The 18,992-nt window shown below is 48.7% G+C and overlaps 1 protein-coding gene across 1 annotated transcript in view; it reads right to left on the bottom strand.

Annotated features, from left to right (window-relative positions):
* LOC141473244 (S-adenosyl-L-methionine-dependent tRNA 4-demethylwyosine synthase TYW1-like) overlaps window positions 1-18,992 on the bottom strand; it is a 125,448-nt gene that overhangs the window by 74,426 nt on the left and 32,030 nt on the right. Inside the window, exons 9-10 of the mRNA XM_074160656.1 lie at window positions 10,230-10,282; window positions 7,439-7,557 (exon numbers count right to left, since the gene is read on the bottom strand). Coding sequence (XP_074016757.1) covers window positions 7,439-7,557; window positions 10,230-10,282 — 172 coding nt within the window. The remainder of the gene's footprint in view (window positions 1-7,438; window positions 7,558-10,229; window positions 10,283-18,992) is intronic.

Genomic DNA, 18,992 nt, shown 5'->3' with positions numbered 1-18,992 from the left:
AAAAGATCACCATGATGATGGTATCACAGAGTCATAACTTGTATTTGGCTGCAAAGTGCCTGGTGGGGGGGATAACGTGATGACTTTAAGTCTCTGATTTACTCTCTCAAATCAGATGACACTCACTTTGAAAAGAAAAAGAGAAGTTTTGATAGGAACAATTAAAAAATCCCTATCTGGACTGCTGTCTGAGGACGAGTAACAGAATGTTTCTGTAGAAATTTCCTGTTAAATAACAGACAATTATTTCTCATGCTGCTCTGAGCAATCTCTTGTTAGCTGTAGGAATGAGAGAAATAATGGTTTATTATGAATGAATTCAGGAAGAGAAAAAAAGCTTTTCAAAAGGCAGGGAATTATTCCTAAATGCTGATAAATTTAAACAATTTTAGAGGGGAAAAACTTGGGGAAATAAGGCTGAAGTGAAATGCTTGGATACCTGAACATCCAAAGAAAACTCTTATTTTAAAAGTGACAAAATATTCAGTATTTTCAAGAGAAAATTTGGGCTTTTCTCATGTTTTAAAATCAAATTAAATAAAAAGATCTTTTTCAGAAACAAATGAAAAAGACCAAAATGAATTGATAAATTCTAGATGACATTAAATAAATCAACCCATAACTTCTCCATTTTCACCAGGAGTGAAATGCAGCTCAGCCCTCACTAACTCCCTAAGCTTTTTCAAATCAGCTGCTCAATCAAAACAAATTTAATTGTCTCCTTGTGAGATTACTTGGTCATATCACAACGCCTGGCAGCAACGGAAAGTACCAACAGTGAGGAGTTCAGGCCAGGCTGGTTTTGCCAGTTCCTCTGAACCGAGAGGACTGAACTTCAGAAGATTTTTAGAAGAACCCGCTTCTGGTACTGGGACTGGGCACTGGTGAGGACCCACCTCAAATACTGTGTCCAGTTCCGGGCCCCTCACTCCAAAAAAAGACATTGAGGGGCTCGAGCGCGTCCAGAGAAGGGCAACGGAGCTGGTGAGGGGTCTGGAGCACAAGCCTTGTGAGGAGCGGCTGAGGGAGCTGGGGGTGTTCAGCCTGGAGAAAAGGAGGCTGAGGGGAGACCTTCTCGCTCTCTACAGCTCCCTGAAAGGAGGGTGTAGCCAGGGGGGGTCAGTCTCTTCTCCCAAGGAACAGGCCATGGGACAAGAGGAAACGGCCTCAAGTTGTGCCAGGGGAGGTTCAGGATGGATATTAGGAAAAATTTCTTCAGCGAAAGGGTTATCAAACTTTGGAAGAGGCTGCCCAGGGCAGTGGTGGAGTCACCATCCCTGGAGGTATTTAAAAGCCGGGCAGACGTGGTGCTGAGGGACATGGGTGGTGTTTGTCAGTGTTAGGCTGATGGGTGGACTCTATGGTCTTAAAGATCTTCTACAACCTAACGATTCTATGATTCCCACACTTCTGAAATCTTAAGGATGGAAGATGCCCCATGCTGAAAAACTACATCCCAACCCTAAGAAATGCTCAGTCTTAAGAGAAGGACAGTTACCAGGAAGGCAGACAATGCTGGGAGCCTCCCAAAACCTGCCCTGGGCCTGTGCCAACGTATTTGGTTCCTTCCCAGCAGAACCAGGCCCAGCACAGTCTCAAAGGCTGTTTCAAAACTATCCTGAATGTCAAGGTGTACAAGTTCGCTTTCAAGGGCCATCATCCCTCCACCACGTTACTCATTACGGTAACTGGGCACCAACTCACCCACTGCCTGCAACAACTACCAACACAGACGTGAGCATTTCATAGCCAATACCCTGCTTATATTCACTGCTGGTGCCATAAATACCTAAGCTAGTAACGACAACTACAAAAGCCTTCAACAAGTCCAAGACCAGGAAAACACACACTGCTATAAAATGAGAAGCACAGATTAGGCCCAAGGGACAACAAACCAGTGAAGAATCAAACCTGAAGAAAACAACAAACTTTGGGTCGTAATATATTAATTCTGTAAGCAAAAAATAGCCAAATTGAAACACTGGAAGAAGAGAGTATTGACTTAGCGGAACAGGGACAGGAGGCTGGAGATGCAGAGAGACTCTCTGCGCTTTCAGGCTCAGGTTCCAAGTTTCACAAATCTGCAGTGTTGACTCCTTTGACACCATAATATTTCACATTTCCCTGAATAATTTAGCCTCTGGAGTCAAGTCACTTAACGAGAAGCTTTTATTTTAACCTGCATTTTCAGTTTCTTCTTAATTTTTTGAAGACCTTATTAAGTATCTCTCGTGCGGGAAATGAATCATCTCATTTTGCGGGGCTTACTGTGATCACTGGCTTTTGGCCACACACTTATTGAGATCGTCTGAACAGAACTTCAGCTGTTGTCTACTGCAAAAATTAAAGCTGAAACCTTGAAGTACAGGTATAAACATCACGAAGTTACAGAAGAAGAAATATGAACCAATTTCTTTATGGGGTATTTCACTCTGTCTGGTTTGCCTCCTTCTCAGATGCAAAAATAATAAACCCTATTAATTTAAATCTTATTTAGCTGTTCCATCTCTCCACGATAATTGATTGGGCTTTAGACACTCTGCCAGAAAACATAATCACATCAGGTTTGACTGGTGACTGTGCTGCAATACACAGCGTCAGGAAGCCTTGGTCCCCACACTTGCTCTAATTGATTAAAAGATTTGGTCACTTGCACATTTCCATTTAGACAATTAAGCTAAAGAGATGCTACAAACACAGCGAGACCAGCGAAGGGCAATAACAGATAGTGATAGACTATTTTTGTAGGGAGAACTATGACTTTGGGCTGTTTTTTTAAGGTGTTTCTTCCCCCCCTTCCCTTGCCACAGCCCCAGGACACATCACGATGGCTGCCTCATGGGGGAAACAATTTGCTTTTCCTGCCCTCCAAAGCAGCAGCAGGTCGAGGGAGGCGATTCTACCCCTCTGCTCTGCTCTGGTGAGACCCTACCTGGACTACTGCGTTCAACTCTGGAGTCCCCAACATCAGAAGGACGTGGACCTGTTGGAGCGGGGCCAGAGGAGGCCATGGAGATGCTGGGAGGGCTGGAGACCATCTGCTGTGAAGACAGGCTGAGAGAGTTGGGGGGTTCAGCCTGGAGAAGAGAAGGCTCCGGGGAGACCTTAGAGCCCCTTCCAGTCCCTCAAGGGGCTCCAGGAGAGATGGGGAGGGACTCTGGATCAGGGAGGGGAGCCATAGGACAAGGGGGAAGGGTTTGACACTGAAAAGAGAGGAGATAGAGATGAGATATTGGGAAGAAATTCTTCACTCTGAGGGTGGTGAGACCCTGGCCCAGGTTGCCCAGAGAAGCTGTGGCTGCCCCATCCCTGGAGGGGTTCAAGGCCAGGTTGGAGTGGGCTTTGAGCAACCGGGTCTGGTGGGAGGTGTCCCTGCCCAGGGCAGGGGGTGGCACTGGATGATCTTTAAGGTCCAACCAAACCAAACCATTCCAACCCAAACCATTCTATGATAAGCTGCCACGTTATAAACCTGCATCCCCAAACTCTCAGCCAGGTCTCTGGCAGAGGCCGGGAAGCATGAGCCAGAGGTGACACCAGTCAGGGGACACCATCAGACTCGCTATCTACCAGGGACGAGGAGGAGAAGGAAGGCCTCCAGTGCAGAATCCAGCTACATCTTTTACAAAAACCCCAACTTTCTGAGGGTGTTTGGATGCTGGATCCACCCAGGAGTCCTGGTTCAGGGCCAAAACGCATCAGTCATGATCAGCCAACTGTGGTGACATCCAATTCCCAGGGAAAGAGGCTGTACAGCATTTCTTGCCAAAGCGAGGAAGGGAAAACAAACAGGCTCCTTGGCCTTTTCCTCAGCAATCCCGGGAGAGCTGCAGCGGTGATGCAGTTGGAAATGTTGGCAGACTCCAGAAATGTCAAAATCCTGAAAGAAGAGATCAAGGAAAAAAAAAAAGAATCACAGCTGTCTTATCTGCACGTTAGCGCGCAGAGCTGTGTGACAAGAGCAGCAAGGCATAAAACCTGGATTAAAAACATCTTGCCAAGAGTAGATCAAAACCAGCACTTCACGTGTCTCCAACAGCACAGATGGCAATGGCTAGTAAGAAGGTAAGAGGCACCGGTGCTGAGCAGGAGAAGCACATGATTCTACATTTAGTCTCAACTGATTAAGAATCTGCAAGGCAGGGTGGGTTTAAAATAAAAAAAAAAAAAAAAATTAAATAGATTTTTATATATAGATAGTCCTGGCTGCAGGGTTTGTGAACTACGCTGACACGCACGTGGTAGGGAGGAGAGCGGGGATGGAAGTCTCTGCTTCCTACACCCAATTACTCCAACCTCCAGCCACACAAAGGCTGGGGCAGCCCAAACCCAGGGGCTGAAAACCCAACCAGAGAAAGCTCCTTCCAGTTCTGCTTTGTGTCAAGCTGAAGGTGGACCATAATGTGGAATGAGTCTCAGACTGAGCCTTCAGTCTTCCCTCAAACCTCTACTGAGCTGGCAGACAGATGGCTGCCATCCACATGGAAGAGTCCAACAAGTGCACCCCATTTCACCCACAGGAGGTAAATAAATGAGACCATTTTTCAGCACAGTCCCCTGAAAAGCCGTTTCCTGGCATACAGGTTGTTGCCATTAGGAAAATAAGAGTTCAGGCATTCGTTATCATTAGGGCCACTGTTTGCACGATTCCTCTGAAAAGCGACAAAACGACAGCCACAGGATGATGAGTTAGAGGCACAGGGAAGGTATCGCACACGGTGATTTATCCCAATTACTGCACTTTTCAATTTACACTTGTTTGACTTCCCCGATCCAGCCCCATACTCCAGACACAGGTGGCTGCTGCTGCTGCTGAGCAATACCGCGTTGGGTCGTTCTGAAGGGGAACAGAGTTAAATGGTCTGCGGTGCAATACTGGGAACAAAACGCCCCATTCTGGCGATGTTATTACTTTTTATTTGGTGTTTATGTACCTTCTGTGTAGGGACAGAGGGATAATACGCGTGGCAATCATCTTCCTCCCAGTACAGTCCCCACCGCAGAATTAAACGCACCGTTGCCAGCTGATAGGGTGGAAACAAGGAGTGAGCAGCAGCACTACGTTTCTCTCCCCGGTCATTAGATTGCTCTAAAGAAAAGCAGCAAAATTCGCACATTAAACATGCCATTTGCTGTGTCCTTTCAAGGCAGGGTATGATAAAAGCCCATCAAGAACCCCAATTAACATTTCGGTACAGACTCCCAAATGCAAACTTAATAGGATGACCAGTGTCTAAGGTGTATATTTAACACTAACGTGGGAGACAGCTTCAAAGTGCCTTCAAAGTTATAGCAGTTCTTCTGCACTGGCATTTAAATACTCTCCTGAAATATTTGCATTATTAAAACATGAAGACTATGAAAGACAGAAAATGGTCCTTGGAGGAATTTGGCTGGTTTTGCATGAAATACTGGGATGTCGGACACCCGGCTCAGGAATGGGATGGGGGTTATTGGCGCTGAGCCCCCTGGGGCAGGCAGAGATACTGAAGGAAGCGCAGCCCCCGTGGTCTGAATTAACAAGGTAGAAAACAAAAGAGCTCAAAGAATAACCTCCACGTCCTCCCACTCAGCACGGTTTCACGTCACGGCTTTTATTTCTGCTGAGCCTCTCGGTCTCTCCCACCAATCCCATCCCGCGCTCCCCCCCGCCTGGAAAGAGCCTCCTTCGGAAGCCCAGGCGTTGGGTGAGTAAGCGCTGGAGCAGCTCAGGTTCAGATCCCAGCAAAGCTCATTTCCTTCAGACAATTAACAACAAAGTAATGCCTCTGAGAAAAGGGGTCACTTTACCGACTAAAATGGAAAGTCATTTATTAGCTCCTGTTTTAGGAAGGCAACAGCAACCAAGTCATCACTTTTCACTCGTTGAGAAAGCAATTGAATTGGGGGGGGGGGGGGAGGGGAGGAGGGGTGAAGGTACTTTAAATTAGAAAAATGGTCACATTTCAAACCAAAGCTACTCACAGCACTTAGCACCTTGGTGGCTTTGCACAGCATGAGCAAAACCACATTCTCCAGAGCACCGGGAGCCCCAGGGAGTCCCAGACAGTGATCTTCAGGGGGATCCAAACCTCCACCAAGCGGTCGGCGCAGGCAGCAGTGGGAATTGCAGGGCAGTGGATGGAGAGGTGGTTGTCTCCTGCCTCCCCATCCCTCCTTACGCTGGTCCCACCTTGGCTGAACCTCCTGGAGCCCAAGACCTGGAGTTCTTGTGTCCAAGAGGGCACAGCTCTTGGGGAGGTAGCGCTGAGGAGCCCTCAGATCCTCTTCAGCCTCTAAGATGTGGAACCCACCCACCCAGCTCACCCCCTACCATCCCTGACCCACAGCAGCTATCAGGGGGGAGCAGTATAGGCATGAAGGGGAGGAACACTGCTCCTTCCAAACCCTTCCTTCCCCAGTTCCCAAAGTGAAAAGGGCACCCAAAACCACTGCCTCAGGTGTAAGGAACAGGACTGTCAGCGGCATGGACAGTGGGATCGAGGGCACCCTGAGCAAGTTTGCCAGTGACACCAAGCTGTGCGGAGCGGTCAACATGTTGGAGGGATGGGATGCCATCCAGAGGGACCTAGACAGGCTGGAGAGGTGGGACCATGCAAACCTTATGGGGTTCAACCAGGGCAAGTGCAGGGTCCTGCACGTGGGTCTTGGCAATCCTGAGCACAAACCCAGGCTGGGTGGAGAATGGCTGGAGAGCAGCCCTGAGGAGAAGGACTTGGGGGTGTTGGTGGATGAGAAGCTCAACATGAGCCGGCAATGTGCACTGGCAGCCCAGAAAGCCCCCACCACATCCTGGGCTGCATCCCCAGCAGCGTGGCCAGCAGGGTGAGGGGGGGGATTCTGCCCCTCTGCTCCACTCTGGGGAGACCCCCCTGCGGTGCTGCCTCCAGCTCTGGGGCCACCAACAGCAGAAGGACACAGAGCTGTTGGAACGGAGCCAGAGGACACCACGGAGATGCTCCAAGGGTTGGAGCCCCTCTGCTGTGAGGACAGGCTGAGAGAGTTGGGGGGGTTCAGCCTGGAGAAGAGAAGGCTCCGGGGAGACCTTAGAGCCCCTTCCAGTCCCTAGAGGGGCTCCAGGAGAGATGAAGAGGGACTCTGGATCAGGGAGGGGAGCCATAGGACGAGGGGGAATGTTTCTAAACTGAAAGAGGAGAGATTGAGATGAGATCTCAGGAAGAAATTCTTTACTGTTAAAATTGTGAGACCCTGGCCCAGGTTGCCCAGAGAAGCTGTGGCTGCCCCATCCCTGGAGGGGTTCAAGGCCAGGTTGGACGGGGCTTTGAGCAACCTGGTCTGGTGGGAGGTGTCCCTGCCCAGGGCAGGGGGTGGCACTGGATGATCTTTAAGGTCCCTTTCCAACCTAAACCATTCTGTGATTCTGTGACAGAGTGGAGCAGAGCCCCCATCCCAAAGTACAACCACAACAGTATTTTACCTCCAGCAAAAGACGCATTTGTTGGCGCAGGCCAGGCTGGGGGTGGCCTCCATGCAGCGGTGGCTCTCAATCCCGTAAAACGTGTGTTTGTAGCAGCCTCCTCGGCCTCGAAGCATCGACTATCGGCAGAGAAAGACAGACACAAATACCGAAAGAAGTTAAAACACTCTATCTGTAACCAAACGGAGCGCAAAGGTTTGAAATCTGCTCCATGGGTGTGTTTGCAGTTTTCAGTCACGAGTAACTTTGCTGTTCAGAGTGACCGGTGACACGTTGTGAGCGAGGTCAGGGCTGTGGAGCGAGTCTGAACAACGACAGATGTAGGAAGAAATTCATAGCAGGCAGATCTATATAGTCTGATTGCTTATATACGACCTTACAGAAACGATGTCAACTTTACAACTGTTTTAAAGGAGAGAAACTTTAACATAATCAATAACTCCTCACTCTCAGCCCCGCAGCGTAACAATGTGCTCTACCGAAGCTTTTCGCTGAATCAGCCAACAAAAGCGAGCGGGTGAGGCCACTTAAGCTGCAAGAAATATTATTGTAAAAGCCCACTAAAGAGTAACAAGGATCAATTTCAAGGCTGCGCTACTGAACGCTCGATTCTTCTCATTTGTCTGGTAGAGTATTTCTTCTAGCACTAAATTAAATAAATACCCTTATAAACCCCCCTTCCCAGCAGCCAGCGGCTCCAGCGGGACGAAGCACTTTCCCTCCCGGCGGAACCGCAGCAGCCTCCCCACCGGGATGTATCTGTCACTCAGCGTGCCAGCTGCTTGGAGCAACGACTGGCTTTCGTTATCTCCATTAAATAGTAATAAATGAGAAAGAATCTTTACTCCTCTCAAGAGAAAACGTGAAATATGACATAGTAACTTTTAATCCGCCTTCCTCTACCTGAAAAGTCCTGGTGATCCAACAAGAAATTCCCCACTGAGCAGCGGGGAGAACACACACGGGTGACGTCTGTCACAGGCACAGCCTCGGTACGCTCTTGGGAGATTAAACAACATGGAAAATGCTGTTTATTCTACCGATCTCAAACAACAGAGATTTTAGGAGATTCACAAATTCTAGGAGAGCAAGTTATATTTTGGATTTCGTAAGACAGGCAAATCAAGAGATTCTTCCTAAAATTTGCAGGGTTTATGCTCTTTTCCAGAACGTGACAGAACACAATCACTTCAGTCTACGCTATCACTATGAAACTCTACTTAATACTAACCCTTCCAGCCCTGCTCCCACTCTCCACTGATACAAATCTCAAACGAGCCCCCTGAAGATATTCACATATTGGTGTGAATCTGAGTCAAAGCCACTGCCTGTAACCAATTTCAGCTCCATTTATTAGAACACTCTACGTTCAATTCCTGCTTAAGCTAAAAATAGGAGGGTTCTATCTAAGCACACAGAGCTGCTATTTATTTTGTGAAATGGCTTTACAGTGCTGCACGAAATTCCGGTTCTTTAACAAAAATAGGTTCTCAGGTTTTCTCTCTCAGTCACAGCACTGAAGTTTGACAAGTTTTTCTTTAAACATTTCAGAGTCTTCTCCGATGCTAAAAATGACAGAACAGAGAAATATTTGTAAGAGTAAACAGCAGAAGCATCGGTGGGATCAGTAGGTCCCACAAATATTCATGCCAATACAGCGGTGGGCTCTTTAAACCCTTCACAAGAACAAGCCTTTTGATGAAAAGGTTCATTGATACCAGGCATTTCAGTAAGAAACCCGGCTGCAGCCCCCACTCCGGTGATTGCCATTCAAAGAGCTCTTTTCAAAAAAATAAACAAAGTTAATCAGGCAGCGAAAGAGAGCTGAGAGACAAGGAACCGATCACTGCCACAGCAACAGCTAGAGATGCGCTGGCATTTTAACGAGCTGATGATTCCCGCCGTTTACCTCCCTTCGAAGGCTGAAGGGCTTCAGCGTGTTCTATCAGTGTTACTCCCCAGATATATAGCATTAGAGATCAGCTTTTAATTTCTGAGCTGCTCAGGGACCACCAAAGGACAGCCAAAACTGCAAACATACTGAAGAGGCTGAAGTTTGTTCGACGGGGCTCTGTGCCTCCCCACGGAGAACATTTTTAATTCTGCAAATAAGCGAATTGAAAAGCTCCTGATTTAGGGTTTAGACAGCCTGAAGCACACAGCTGTAGGGCTGGGAGGATGGCTCTTCCATAGATACGTGTACACACACACGTATATACCCACAGACACATCATACACAACTATAGACACATACACACACTCCCACAGGGGAATTTTTAAGAAGTCCTAGCATTAACAAGCGACAGTTACCTGACTATCTAAATCTCACGTGGCAGATGCCAAAAGCCAGTGGAGGAGGCACCAACTGTCGCAGAGCAGCTGCATCAGCCACAGAACAAGAGGTTTAATCGTCCCCGTGTGCCTGCCCGAGCGTCATCGCTGTGGCACCCTCCTTGCAGGAGACCTCACACCGCTGGGAACCTTTCCACTTCTCTCTCGGTGCCCTGCTCCTGCCGTACACTTCAGCGGGCAGCAGATATTTTAGCAGACAGCAGAAAACCAGGAAAAAAACCCCAACAGAGAATGATGTTCCCAGCTCTTTGCCATGGTCGCATTCTCACTCTTCACAGAAGGATTTTAATACCTTGAAACGCAAAACTACAGCTTGGAAAATGAAATTTGGTTTCTTGCAAGAAATATCACATTTTTAAAGGATATTTCATCTGGAAATTGTATTACCTGAGTAAGTTTCTAGCATGGTTTTTAACTTCTGAAATGAGAGAGAGCATACCTTTGTCCAGCGACAGAGCTTCACCCCGGAATGGCTTCCAATCAGCTTGTAACCTGGCAACAAGAAATAAATCAAACCATCAATTTTAACTGGCAGTAATTGATAGACAAAGCTTATCAGTTAGTACACACAGTTATTAAACATCACCATCTCAACGCTGCTCCTGCCTGCTAGCCCAAAGGTGACACCACCACCAGGACGCCAGTGCCCACCCACAGCACCCTCCATGTCATTCTGGGGGTCTGCACGTCACGCCACAGGCCACGGCCACTCAAGGGACTTTGTCCAACCTGAACCCATTTCTCTTAATGGGAGATTGATTTAGATTCCTCAGTCCTGTCACGAATCAACAGGGGGTGGCCACAAGACTTCTCCATAAAAGAATGGCAGCCTGGGTTTGCCCAGCAACGTGGGACATCCGCACCAACCCCAGGGGACAGCACGTGGGAGGGAGCAGGACAGGGAGCCAGAAGCATCTCCCTGGCCCAGGGTCACCCCAGGACTGACTCTTCCCCAAGAAGACACCTTCCCACTGCTCCTCAGCAGGTCTGGCCAAGCCTGGAGAACATAGTCTGACTCATGGTGCAGTTGTGAGAGTGGAGGAAGAGAACCAAAATGTGGGGCTCGACTTGAACCCAAACTTCACAGGTTCACCAGTTTCACCAGTTCCATCTCCACTGGTCATGGTGGAGCCACAGTGAAGCCTCCTCCATGCCCAGAGGAAAGCTGATTTCACATCACTTCCCTGTTCCCCAGCCAAGATCAACACAATTTCATTTAAATTTATTAGTCCAGGAGGATTAATTCCACAACGTTCGTTAAGCACTAAGTGCTATTATTACCCAAACTGCTTGAGTTGGGTTATTTTCCTTTTTGAAAAAAAAGTGCTTAGAGACCAATATGTCTGAAGGATTAAAAGTCACTTCAAAATCAGCATAAAAATAAGAGGGATTTGAGGAGCCTCACTGTGTCATTCACACAGGAGCGTTTGTACGTCAATGGCCTGGTTGTCCCCAAACCCAGCACGTCTCAACCAGCCGCTTTAGGCTGATGTTTATATTAACGCTTGAGAGGGAAATCAAATTTTCGGTATCAAGTCTCCTTTCTGCCAACTAGCATGACCTTAACAAGGAGAAAAGCCTTCTGTTCAGCAGAAGAGCTGGCCTTCACCTCCTACAATGAAAGGTGGCACAATTACCCTGCCCATTTGTCACCACGTGCCTCCTGCACAGCGAGATCTCAGGGCAGTGCCACTGCGCCCCAGAGTCCCCTCCACCTCCAAGGACACCGAGCCAAGTGGGAGCTACGGTGACAGCAGATGCCACAAGAGCTGCACCAGCTAAAAATCCAGCCTTGTGAAGACACACGTGGCTCACAAGGAATGGTACAGCTCCGAGAACACGCTGCTCTAGTTGCTCTGCCCCATCTCCTCCTTCTTCTTGACCTGATGTCTGTTCCTGCCTCCTCCCACTGCTCCAACCGCGCTGGGGGTTAGAATATACAACATTTTAACCTGATCGTTCCCTGAGGTGACTCTCCAGGAGGCTGTAGAACACTTGGGGAGGTGACTGGGAGGAGCAAGCAGTGGGGAGCCCCAGTTCCATGGCAAAGGGGCCAATTGCCAGATTAAGAGAGGCTTTGGTGACTTCAGTGTCAGGCTGCTTCCACGTCCCGCGCTCCCTCTCCCCCTCCAGCCCAGGGGGAACGGACAATATTTTTCAACCTTTCGCTCCCTAAATGAATAACTCCTCAAGCCTCACATGCATTCTCAGTGTTAAGCCAATACAGCCAGGAAGAACAAGCTGCTGTAAACCAAAAAGCCTTGGTATTTCGCAGATAATCCAAGCTTTTCCTATATAAAAACTTTCCTGTAACCCTGATCAGCACTTCTGACATGGAACTAACAGAGTTTGCAAAGCCACATGCAATACTGGGGACACCTTTATTGAAGACTGGATGAGACCCAGGAGACCCTGGGGCAACTTCTGACCAACGCTGCTCAGAGGCACAGCCAAGTACACACAACTGACTTTGGCTGCTCCACACCGTTCTCCTCCTGCCCCGGGGCCATCCTGCCCAGTTCTCCCGCCTTCCTTCGCAAAAAGACTTGTCCAGCAAGATCTCATCTCAACTGAGACCTCCCTGAGCTGCTAGAATTCCTGTCCTCACAGGATTTCTTGAGGAGCGTGGCAAAGGGTGATACGTTCCTCCCCCCCCGGTGTCACCCAGCACAGCCCATTTTTCAGAATCCAGCAACAGCATTCACGTAAGATTATTCTCTCACAGATCACTTGTAAGTAGAAGCAATATGGCTGCTTTAAAATGGATTTTGGATTAAAATTAAATTGAAAATAGGACATGCTTGCCCAGATCTGCTACTGAGTAGTTTAAGGGAAGGGAGGAAGCAGCTCAGCTGAGCGAGGTGCCAAGCTCCGGAGCCCGAAGCTGCAGCATTTTCTCTTAAGTTACTTAAATCAACTTCCACCCACAGCTTCCTATAAAGGCCAAGAAAATTGAACACGTTCAACATCAAAACAGAGACTTCCAAACTTCAGCCAGCTTTAGTGATGAGAAGGGGGTTACTCATCTCGTTTGCTGCTGCCAGGAGTCGCAGCGATGGTTACGAGAAGGAACAGCACATACTTGCAGAACTTCTAAAAGCTCTGTACGAAGCTGTGGAACTCGGGTCTTCAAGGTGTAGAATCATAGAATGGTTTGGGTTGGAAGGGACCTTAAAGAACATCCAGTCCCACCCCCTGCCCTGGGCAGGGACACCTCCCACCAGACCTGGTTGCTCAAAGCCCCCTCCAACCTGGCCTGGAACCCCTCCAGGGATGGGGCAGCCACAGCTTCTCTGGGCAACCTAGGCCAGGCTCTCACCACCCTCACAGCAAAGAATTTCTTCCCCAGATCTCATCTCAGTCTCCCCTCTTACCGTTTAAAACCATTCCCCCTCGTCCCATCGCTCCCCTCCCCACCTTTCCTGGAGCCCCTTTAGGGACTGGAAGGGGCTCCAAGGTCTCCCCGGAGCCTTCTCTTCTCCAGGCTGAACCCCCCCAACTCTCTCAGCCTGTCCTCACAGCAGAGGGGCTCCAGCCCTTGCAGCGTCTCTGTGGCCTCCTCTGGCCCCGCTCCAATGGATAGGCTGGAGCGTTCCAAAGTAGGTTAAGTCCAGCAGAAAGTCTGGTCACCCTGCTGAGCCATCACAGTGCACACTGGCTGTGCCGTGCTTTTTCACACTTGGAAATTAGATAAAATATCAGTGACCAAGGCCGAACACTCTCCACACATCTAGTTCAGGTGAGCAGGGTCCTTCCACCTCCATAAAGGCTGGTCCTTCAAGCTTTTGTTTCACTGCTGGTTGGTAACACCGGCAGCAAACCAGTTTAGGCTAAAAGAAAGTACAAAGGGTTAAGGAAGAACCAAGCACCACTGAGTTTCAAACCAAATGTGTGAGAAAACATGTTTGAGAACCAGTCTGAGGGGCTTCTCAGTTCTGTTTCCACATTGTAGCTTCTGCTGAACAACCTTTCGGAAAGCTCAGGCCAGTTCCTCTCTGCCATCAGCTCTGCCACAGCTTCATCAGAGAACAGTTTGGGCTGGAAGGGCTCTTAGAGATCATCTTGTTCCAACCTACTGCCATGGTGTGGAATAATCCCTAAAATATAATTTTTATTAAAAATATATATAGCATGTTTCACACATTAAGGAAAGGTATGAAATGGAAACGTTTCCAGGGTGGAACACAGCAGCAGCTGGTATGCAAGGAATCCACTACATCCATGACTCCCTGAACAATGTTGCTTGCAAAAGCAACAGGGAGGATGGAGTGGAGTGAAGATTCCACGGCCAAGCTCTGTGATTACACAGCAGAATGGGAACAAGGTGATCCTATGGAAGTGATAAGCGGCATGCTTGTTACCCTGAGCCAACAGCCTGTCAAATTTTGATGAAATGCTGTCCTTTGTGCCAACTTTGCTCATTACAATGCCATTTTAATACCAAAATACACCTCCAGCCCGAAGGCTGCCCACCTCCAAGGTGCGACCACTCCTCCTCGAGTCTGCGCCCTGAATTTTTCGTAAACTCTACCCTTAAATGCGAGGCGAGAGAATTTTACACCAATCATAATAAAGGTATTTATGACTAAAGTCACTCAAACTCCACCTTGAAGGTAAAAAATAATATAAAAATAACCCGAGAAAGGGGGGATGCTGGGGAAGACACCATCGTGAACAAGTCAGGGAGGACCCCATCAGGGACTGCCTCTGACTCCCGGGACCAGTCGAGGGGCTGAGCCTTTCTTCCGCCCCCATAGGGACGCCTGTGGGTCAGACTTAGACTGTGCCGAGTGCTTCCTCGGGGAACTCAGAAATCTCCCTAGAGGGTTACCTGTGACATTTAGAGCCAGGCTGTATTGTTTGGAACTTTGTCACGCGCTTTGTACCATTAACATTTTTTCTTTTACTTGCACGTGCTTTGCAGACAGTGTATTTATCACCGGCAAACCATAAGAACCTTTATACCTTGACCTGGACAGGCTGGAGAGGTGGGCCCAGTTGAACCTCATGAGGTTCAACAAAAGCAAGTGCAGGATTCTGCACCTGGGAAGAAACAATCCTCAGTATAAATACAGCCTGGGGGATGAGGTGTTAGAAAGCAGCCCTGAGGAAAGGGACTTGGGGGTGCTGATGGATGAGAAGCTGGACATGAGCAGGCAATGTGCTCTCGCAGCCCAGAAGGCCAATCACATCCTGGGCTGCATCAAAAGAAGTGTTGCCAGCAGATCCAGAGAGGTGATTCTGCCACTTTGCTCTGGTGAGACCTCACCTGGAGCACTGTGTGCAGGTCTGGAGCCCTCAATATAGAAAGGACATGGACCTGATGGAGCGGGTCCAGAGGAGGGCCACCAAAATGATCAGGGGGCTGGAGCACCTCTGCTGTGAGGACAGACTGAGGGAGCTGGGGTTGTTTAGCTTGGAGAAAAGGAGGTTCCAGGGAGACCTCATAGCGGCCTTCCGGTACCTGAGGGGGGCTACAGGAAGGCTGGGGAGGGTCTGTTTACAAAGGCCTGCAGTGACAGGACGAGGGGCAATGGTTTTAAGCTGGAGAAGGGGAGATTTAGATTGGATATTAGGAAAAAGCTCTTTACCATGAGGGTGGTGGAACACTGGAACAGGTTGCCCAGGGAGGTGGTTGAGGCCCCTTCCCTTGAGATATTCAAGGTGAAGCTCGATGAGGCCCTGGGCAACCTGGTCTAGTTGGGGGTGTCCCTGCTGACTGCGGGGAGGTCGGACTAGATGACCTTTGGAGGTCCCTTCCGGCCTGGACCAACCTATGAATCTATGAATCTGTTGCTGAAATAAACTGCACTGTTTAAGTAGCTAGCCGTTTGGGTTTCTCATTGAACGCGACCAGACACTAAAGTGCGGCCGTGCTCGTTCGTGAGCACGACTAGACTGAAGGTGCAGTCCACTGTCAGTGTATCCAGAATCGTGATAGTTTAAAATATATTAAACGTGACTGGGCTGATAGTGGTGAATTGGGCATCACTCAGAATTTAAACCCAGGCGCCCCCAGCCTCCCACCTCGGTGAGGAGCATTAGAACGCAAGGGGGTTTATTTTCTGCCAAAACTATTTTGCTTCTTCACGCAACACATGGGCAGGGACACCTCCCACCAGAACTTCTCTGTGGCCCTGCCAAGGCCAATGGTGCCTGAATCGAACCTTACTGATGGCCCAGAAATCCTCACCGATGTATGCCAGGGCTCACCGACCACATTCGCTTCTTTGCTTGTAAGAGATATTCCTTGTGAGCAATAACTGTACATGAAGATTTGAATCCCCCACCTTCCAAACCATACAGTGTGTTGATGGGTCTCTGCTCACAGTCCCCACGGATGTTCAGATGCTGAGGCTGAACAAAACCAATCCACTTATTTCTGCAGCCTAATATCCAAAGGATTCCTTAAATAATAAGCAGGCTCAAAGTAATCAGCTCAGCTCCTGACTAAAGACATCTAATCTGGAGTCTGTGTATGAGTTGATGCTGTTCTAGATGATAAATTCTGAATGGCCTAGAAGCCTGCCAAACTTCACCAAAATTGTCATTTCTTACTATAATAAGAAATGAGTTAAGCTTGGGTGAACTGAGTGTTATTGGGCAGTAACACCAGGCTGATAAAGATGTGGTGATCGCTCTCCCTGACAGGAGTTTGACAGACCACAGACAGCTGTAACCACAGAGACGGCCAGCGCCGCAGAGGGCGACTGGTCCACTGTCTGGGGCAAAACTCTTCTGCGACCGTTTAAAACTACATTGCAGCACTTCCACTCTATCACGTAACTAATCATAGAATCGTAGAATGGTTAGAGTTGGAAGGGACCTTAAAGATCATCGAGTTCCAACCCCCCTGCCCTGGGCAGGGACACCTCCCACCACACCAGGTTGCTCAAAGCCCCCTCCAACCTGGCCTTGAACCCCTCCAGGGATGGGGCAGCCACAGCTTCTTGGGGCAACCTGGGCCAGGCTCTCACCACCCTCACAGCAAAGAATTTCTTCCCCAGATCTCAGCTCAATCTCCCCTCTTCCTGCTTAAAGCCATTCCCCCTCATTCTATCGCTACACTTCCTGACAAAGAGTCCCTCTCCGGCTCTCCTGGAGGCTCCCTTCAGATATTGGAAGGCTACTATAAGGTCTCCCCGGAGCCTTCTCTTCTCCAGGCTGAACAACCCCATCTCTCTCAGCCTGTCTTCATAGGGGAGGTGCTCCATCCCTCTGATCATCTTCGTGGCCCTCTGCTGGACCCATTCCAACAGGTCCATGTCCTTCCTGTGTTGAGGACTCCAAAGCTGGATACAGTATTCCAGGTGCGGTCTCACAAGAGCAGAGTAGAGGGGCAGAATCACCTCCTGCGACCTGCTGGCCATGCTTATTTTGATGTGGCCCAGGATGCAGGGGGTTTTCTGGACTGCGAGCGCACGTTGCCGGGTCATGTTGAGCTTCTCCGCCCAGCCTGGATTTGTACTTGGGATTGCCATGTCCCAGGTGCAGGACCTTGCACTTGGCTTGGCTGAACTTCATGAACTTCTTGAGCCTCTCCAGGTCCCTCTGGATGGCATCCCTTCCCTCCAGCATGTCGACCACGTCACACAGCTTGGTGTTGTCAGGTGTTGCTGAGGGTGCACTCAATCCCACTGTCCATGTTGCCAACAAAGATGTTGAACAGCACTGGTCCCAGTACTGCTAGTTTTAAAAGCCCATTCTCTGAAATTCAAAGAATTCATGTAGGGAGCCCACAGAGCTCTCAGCCACTGAGACAGGACACTGCTCTCTCGTACCCGTGTTGTATTTCAGGAGAGTACAGTCTTCCAGTTGTGGCTTTTCCAGTTGTCCAGAAGAAAACCCAAAGCCACCCTCCATTACAGCTCTCTACACCAAAGCTTTCTCCACCCGAAGTCTTTGAATGCACAAAGCAAAAGATTTAATTACGAAAGAATGAAGTAGGTCAATGGTTGGAAATCCCCCAAAGGTACAAGACGATGACTTACCCACCCGTCTCTGAGAGTGCAGTCACCGTAAACTCAGTAAAACCAATCTGATGTCACATCGTGCTTCACAAACTCAAATGACCTTCTGAAGGCTTTTCTTCTGAGAAAAGCAATATAGAGCCAGCAAATCAGCCCGGTTCTATCGAGCAATCTCCATAAATAAAAGTCCTCTGGTTTAAGGCAACAATTACCTGTTAAAGCTGAAATTCAGTGCAGAAAAGGGAACTTCACACAAGGAGAATGTTTACTTGGCGGGGGGGGGGGAAGTTTCCAATTCCCTGCCGTTCTGCAAGAGAGCACTTTGAAAGGGGCAGAGCTGAGGGTGAGTGACGCAGCAGTAATCCCTCACCACCAGGCTAAGCACCAGTTTGAAAGTGTTAACACAATAGCTGCACTTGAGCCACCTCCCAGAAGACTGTGTTCTGACTAAAGCTAGAAAATTAAAAAACCTAACAAATGTCATTGGTGAAAGGAACATGTTCAAATTATTTCAGTATTTTATATAGAAATAGAGAAAAGTGGTATCTGGGCAGTGGAATTTTCCAGATTACCCAAGCACGAGAGAAGAAATCTCCAGATTCATTCCTAGCACTGTTCAACCTTTAAGAAAGCCTTTGCCAAGCCCATCAAGATCTACTCTTTAGGTTTTCTCTCTTTTTGAAAAAAAAGAAAGTGCTTTTAAGAAGTACAAAAGGCTTGAGCTTTGTGGCAGGGCTTGCTTCCATAAACTCAGAGCAGGAGTGAGAACATGAGAAAGGATGCTGCTGGAAAGCAGCTCTGTAGAGAGACACCTTGGAGTCCTGGTAGACAAGTTGCCCATGAGCCAGTGCCCAGACACAGGACAAGAGGTAACGGGCACAAACTTGAACATAGGAAGTTCAAACTAAACATGAGGAGGAACTTCTTTCCTGTGAGGGTGGCAGAGCCCAGGAACAGGCTGCCCAGAGAGGTTGTGGAGTCTCCTTCTCTGGAGACATTTAAAACCCACCTGGACACATTCCTGTCCAACCTGCTCTGGGTGACCCTGCTTTGGCAGGAGGTTGGACTACATGATCTCCAAAGGTACCTTCCAACCCCTAAAATTCTATGATTTTATGACAGGACTCTGCCTCCCATGCAAAAATATCCGTTCCAAAGTGGATTGAAAGCTCGGTCTTTCAGTAGAGCTGCTGAAATCCTGCTTCAGATCCTTCTCGTCACACACAAAACAA

This window comes from Numenius arquata, chromosome 18 (assembly GCF_964106895.1).
Source record: "Numenius arquata chromosome 18, bNumArq3.hap1.1, whole genome shotgun sequence".
Classification (NCBI taxonomy): domain Eukaryota; kingdom Metazoa; phylum Chordata; class Aves; order Charadriiformes; family Scolopacidae; genus Numenius; species Numenius arquata.
Note: the sequence above shows the minus strand (reverse complement) of the source record. Positions and strands in the feature narration are given on the sequence as shown.